General features: G+C 45.6%; 1 protein-coding gene across 2 annotated transcripts in view; it reads right to left on the bottom strand.

Moving 5' to 3' along the window:
* Nucleotides 1-4900, bottom strand: part of Cd164 (CD164 molecule) — a 12795-nt gene extending 7895 nt beyond the window's left edge. For both annotated transcript variants that reach the window (XM_005363570.2, XM_005363571.2), the window contains exons 1-3: nt 4639-4900; nt 1916-2002; nt 739-810 (exon numbers count right to left, since the gene is read on the bottom strand). In XM_005363570.2, the coding sequence (XP_005363627.1) occupies nt 739-810; nt 1916-2002; nt 4639-4798 (319 nt within the window). In that variant the 5' untranslated portion in view covers nt 4799-4900. The remainder of the gene's footprint in view (nt 1-738; nt 811-1915; nt 2003-4638) is intronic.
* Nucleotides 4901-6331: the final 1431 nt, after the last annotated feature.

The following is a 6331-nucleotide window of genomic DNA, read 5'->3' as shown; positions in this document are numbered from 1 at the left end:
TAAATAAATAAATAAATAAATAAATAAATAAATAAATAAATGTGATGGCTGGAATATTAGACAGTAACGTCTAAACATTTTTGGGAAAGGTCGAGTCCCTTGCTTATGTATGACTTACGCAGTATTATCCATTCTACACAGGATAAAATTAACCTAATACTAATCTAACCCGTTAAATTCACAGTGGAACGGAAAAAGTCATATCAAAATTAAACAGTCAAGAGTTGTCATCAATGGTTAGACATTTTCTACAAAAATACTTCATTCAAATTGGAATTTGATTTCCCCATTAACTTTGAGTAACATCAGAAAAAAAACAACCGTTGGTTAGCTGGGCATGGTGGTCACTGCTATATGGGAAGCAGAGGCAGAATATGAAGTTCACACTGAGGTAGATAGTTCGAGGAAGAATGAGCAAAAGAAAGGGTTGGGGTGCAGGGAGAAGAACCAGCTGTTTCAACTAGGATTTTTTCAGGGTAAAGAGTAAAAGTCAAAGAGTAATCAAATCCCTCTAATACAGAAGATGAATACAGACATTTACTTAGTTGTAACACTTGAAGGGAGGAACTAAAAACAGTGCAAGAAATGAAAGACTTACAGCTGAATCAGGAAACCAAGATTTAACTATCCTTTTTATTAATGGGAATGGTCTGGTGGTGTCTAAATGTAGCCCAGTCAGAGTGAAGCAATGGTCTCACCCACCCTCTGTGGTCAAGTCCCCGTGAGGGGAAAACTTACCAGAACAGGACTCAGTTTTGTTCGTTGAGGTACAATTACCTACTGATGCACTTGAACAATACGTCTTATTTTCTATGAAAGAGAGAGAGAGAGAAAGAGCAATTACTTACATCACACCTCTGGCTTTGCTTTAAGCTCTAGAAGACTACTACTACAAAACAAAACAAAACCAAGCCAAATGTGGCTGATATACACCTGTGACTGTGACCCCAGCGCTCTGGATGAAGGCTCTCTCAAGTTTTCAAGCTTGAGAGCAATAAAAACTGCTATTCCTTTCCCACTGTCTTAGAGACAAATCTAAGTCATCTGAGTATACTGACCAGATTAGTTGTCCACAGTATCTAAATCATTTTCCTAAATAGGCAGATTTGGAGTGATAACTGGAGAGTCTTCAACAACAAATCTTAAGACAGAGGACATAATCTCCAAACCTCAACAATTTCTACGTACCAATCATAGGGGAGGGGAATTTACCCTCAAGTCCCACTTCATAGCTTAACAATTTGCACCACACAATGATAACTCCCAATACTTTAAAGAATGTTCTGAACATCATGTGCTACTCACAGAATACTGAATAAAGGAACTTAACACATAACTCTACTTTTTACTGAAAAATCAAAAAAAAAAAATAGTTTCTGCACCTTAGGGGTACCAAACAAATAAAAAAGGGAAAGTTCTTTAATAGATTGCTTTGCTGACAGAGAAAGCTGCAAGTACCTCACCTTAAGAAAACAGTGTAACTCAGTGTAAGTCTACAGTGTAACTCAGTCTAAGAAAAACTCTTACATTTCAGCAGACTTCCATCTAGCTCGTAGCTGTCAAATGGAATCAGCTCTCCCTTCTTATTCCTCCTTCATATCTAAGCATTCAACCATGTCATAGAAGGTCTCTACAGTTCATCTCCCAAGACAATGACTCTACTTCCAAAGGAAAATTACACACCATTTTCAGTTAAATCTAGCACACTTTAATCCTTCTGCAGATCTAAAATCTCTCCTTTAAAAGCTACTAAATCTTAACAGGCAAGTGTAAGAAATCCAAGGGAAATGTAAAGCAACTAGTATGTTTATGGAAGGATTAGATTTGGAAAATAAATACTGCACACTATTTTAAATATGCTAAAGGATTTCGTTCAAGAATATTCAGTAGGGCTTGGGACTCCAAAGTTTCTTACCTTCTTTGCATTCTATCCAAAAGCAGGTAGTATTAGCAGTGGTGGCATTAATACAGGAGAAACAGCTGTTGTGGTTCGCACAGATGTCTGGGGGAAAATTATGAAATCAATGAATTGATATTTCATTTAGCTTGTTCTACATCTTTTTCAGACAATAAGCATTTGATTTAGTTTTAATAACTAATAATTCAATGAAATGGTATGTTTATAAACTGGTTAATTAAGAAATTTCAGCCACAGGCCAACAAGATGGCACAAAGAGTAAAGGTTGATTATTGATCTGAGTTCAATGCCCTGGACCCACATATCAGAAGGAGACAAGTGATTCTTCAATGTTGTATTTGAACCGCCACTTGTGTGCTATGGCAAGTGTGTGTTTACACACATGCACACACACAAATATAAAAAAATATTATCAACCTGGCATAGTGATTCATGCCTTTAATCCTAGCACTTAGGCGGAAAACAGGCAAATCTCTTTGAGTTTGAGGCCAGCCTGGTCTATACAGTGAGTTCCAGGACAGCCAGGGTTACACAGTAAGACCTTGTCTCAAAAAGCAAAAGAAATTCAAAATTCCAATCATCAACTCCGAATGCGTAAGTAAACTTTTGGAAAACAGGCTAGTGTGTATAGTCAGTAGTGGGAAAAGATTATCAGACAATCCTTCACAAGACTGAAAGATACCCAGACATTCAGGGATTCAAGACAAAACATATAATAGGGAAACACTGTTATAACACCAACAAAGAGAAATCATTGCTTCCAAACACCAGAGAAAATATGAAGTTTTAAGAGTACAGACTTGAAAATTCAACTCTGATGGTGCCATTCTGAAATCAAGTTACTTTCCCAGAGTGTCAGTCTTCATCAATGATTCACTTTCCAGGAGGGTTCTCGGCAACCAGAAGATGCATCTTAAGGGGTCACATTCGTGTGTGTTTGTGTGTGTGTGTGTGTGTTTGTGTATGATTTAACAAATCAGCAAGGTATAGGTCAACCATGGTTCTCAATCTGTGGGTCTCAACCCCAGAAGGTGGGAAAGGGGGTGTCCAACGACCTTTTCACAAAGGTCTCCTAAGACCAACAGCATATTAGATAGATTCATAATGGTAACACAATTACAGTTAGGAAGTAGTAAGAAAAATTTTAATGGTTGGGGGTAACCACAACATGAGGAATCTTATTAAAGAGTCGCAGCATTATGGAAGGTTGAGAACCACTGCTCTAAACCGAACAGCCCCCAAACAAGAAAGACCTCAGAAGACAAGTAACAAGTCTGGATAAAGAAATGGACTTATAACAAATGCTTGCAACATTCTCCTTTGCCTTCCTCAGTTCTGCAGAATCACCGCACCCCAACCGTTACTGGAAACGGGATTGTCTGGTGGATGAGGGCTTTCACAAAACACACGTTCTTAAGACAGGCTAGTCACAGTCTTGTACGCCTGACGATGGTACAGCATGGGGAATGCTGCTTCCCACACTGCAGCTTACCCTATCATTTCCAGAAAACACAAGTTAAGCCCTCCGCGAGTATTTCAATTATACAAAGGCAATTAACTTGGCATTTCCAAGCTCCTCTTAAAAACAAAATGAAAAACCACACATTACACTTCTGGGAGGAAACTGTCAAATAAGCAGAAGACAAAAATAATTTTGCTTTAACATCTTAACTGTGAGAGTAATTTCCAGAACTGTTCTGAAATTTACTTTGCTCATTTAAAAATATTTTAATTTTACCCTAGCAATCTTCCTGTGTCTAACAAGAAATGGATATTACATGCACAGTTTCATTCACATTGCATCTTATAAAATGCTAAAACCAGAGAAGGCACTAGAACAACATTAACACTCGAAAAAAAGCCAATGTCAAGTCATCACACTTCAGCAATCCCCAGCTGAGTAGCGCAGTTACTGCTTGCCTAAACTAAGGACAACAAACAATCTAAACACCTCGTGCCTCATTACTTCAAATTTATCTTCTCGGTTTCCTTTACGTTGTCACGGCCTACGTCAATTTGTATAAGCCTTAACATCCCCTAGAGTTTAAACAAAAGGCACGTTCCTCCACCGGACTGTTGGAGAAGTCGACACACTGGATTTCGACTAACTCCACAACCCTCAAAACACAGGACCCCGGGAGAGCAGTTTACCGGGCTCCTTCCTATCCCGCCCCGGGCTTCACCTCCCTTCACCCAGCCTCAAAGCAACGGCCACATGCGTCGTTCCGGTCCTCCTTCCCTTACACAATCAAATCTCGGACACAGCCCTTACACTGCCAAGTCAATGTGAAGTTCCAGGAGGCTGAATAGTCTTCGAGCCAAGGGGTGGGGTGAGGGGGGACCAATTCATCTTTAAGTTTCTCCCCGACCCCGGCCCCTACTTTCAACTTCCGGAGAAGCCTCGTGGGGAGGACAGCCCTGCGTGGACAAGAGCCTGGCCCGGGAGCCCAAAGTTTGTGCTCGCCGCCGACTTCGGGGCGCGTCGCCTCGCCTCGCCCACTAACTCCTAACTGCCACCGCAGAAGCAAGCCACGTCGCCGTCCAGAGCTGCGGCGCGCCGTTCCCAACACCTGGGGATGGCGCCTCCGCGGGCAGCGCGATCAACCCCGCGGCCTAGCTCGCCGGTCGCCCCCGCACCCCACTCGTCGGGCCGCGACACACGGGCCGGGCGGCCATGTTGCGCGGGTCCCACCGGGTCGTCGCGTGTGGCGGGCGCCCACCTGGCAGCACGGTGGGCGTGAGCGTCTTCGGCACCGGCGTGCTGGTCTCGGGCTCGGTCACGTTGGGAGGTGGGCTGCTGATGCCCGTCTGCGCCGTCACCACGCAGAGCGCGGCCAGGCAGGTGGCGGCCCAGAGCAGTCGGCGGGAGACACCCGACATCGTGTCCTCAGGCCAAGCGTCCAGGAGAAAGCTGCGGCGGAGCTCCGTCCAGCTCTGCGTCCCCCCTGCGGCGCCGCCCCCGACAAGCCCGCCCCGCGGGAGCGCGCGGCGGTCACGTGAGCGGCCCGGCGGGGGCGGGGCGGACGAAACCACCAGGAAGGGCCGCGGGAGGGGGAGCGGCGGCCGGAGGAGACCGCCTCCGTCTTGCCTTTGCGGGACAGCAGTCGGTGCTCCGTAAGCGGTATTTCTCGTCCTGAGACGGCCGCGAGCGACGCTACGAGCCTTTCCGCACGTCTGCGGCAGGAACGTCCCCCGCCATGGCAAGGATGGAACAGTCCGCGTGATGCAAGAGGGGCGGGCACCGGGGCGGCCCGGGAGGCGGGCGGAGGTGTCACGTGACCCCTTCGGTTGCGCGCTTCCCAGCTCTGTTTAACCTGGAGAGTTTGGGACCTCAAGAACTGCTGAGCGTGTGTCGTGCCTTGGCGCTCGCTTAGGGCTCTGTAGGAGCCGCCTCTTCTTCCTTGAAGTCTGATATAGTTTTAAGTGTGATATTGTTCGGGACTTGGGGGGGGGGGTAACGACGGAACCACGTGATCAAGGAGTTTCTGCGGGGCCGCCTGTTCAGTGCGGGCGGCTGTGGGTGGGACCGAAAGTGATCTTCTCTCCCCGACGCCCCCGCGTCACTGCCGCCACCGGTGCCCTTGCCCTACCTGCTCCTTCGGAGTCACTAAGAGAGCCGCAGTAGTGGCCGATCTGTGACTCTCCCCACTCCCCCTACCCCGATGAGTAGTCTGACGGCCAGCGATGGAAAGTACTCATGTCCTCTCTCACTCCCCCACCCTTCCACCCCTACGCACATCACAGGTGAGGAAATCCGAGACTTGGGAAAGTGACCTGACCCTGATACCAGGATTGCCTGGTGCCAGAACTGGTATTTTCAGTGCCTGTTGGTGCGGTTCATGCTCTCCGAGGTCTTGAGCGCCATCTGATGCTCAGTCTCACAAAATGCTCAATGATCTGCATGCTTATATTGTGTTACAAAAACTAGACTTGAAAATTATATGTAGAGCTAGGGATGTAGCTCATTTGGTAGAACAATTGCTCCTCAGGCCTGAGTCCCTGGGTTCACTCCCCAGCGTATGTAATACTGTTTCAAATGGTTAGCTTTTTTCGTGTTTTAATGTTCTAATTTAAATGCCATCATTTTAATTATGTGTAATTTACCCGAGTAACACAAATATTAGCTGTTTCGGTGATAAACCATTGATGAACAGCTTGTCATTTGAGTGTTCAACTTTAGTCCTCGGATTTCCTTTAGTCCTTACAAGGAGACAGTTTCAAGACTAGAAACAGTTGACTTGGTTTGTTTTAATGACCTCTATAGAACTAGATCAAGAACAGACTTTAGGTCCAAAGTTATTTTCATCATTCTAGAAACAGATCCGTTTTCAGCTCCTACGAGAGCAGAATTCTGTTTCTTGTCTTTTTGTTGTTGTTGTTGTTGTTGTTTTGTTTTTTGAGACAGGGTTTCTC

The sequence above is a fragment of the Microtus ochrogaster genome, linkage group LG9 (genome assembly GCF_000317375.1).
Source record: "Microtus ochrogaster isolate Prairie Vole_2 linkage group LG9, MicOch1.0, whole genome shotgun sequence".
Classification (NCBI taxonomy): Eukaryota; Metazoa; Chordata; class Mammalia; order Rodentia; family Cricetidae; genus Microtus; species Microtus ochrogaster.
Note: the sequence above shows the minus strand (reverse complement) of the source record. Positions and strands in the feature narration are given on the sequence as shown.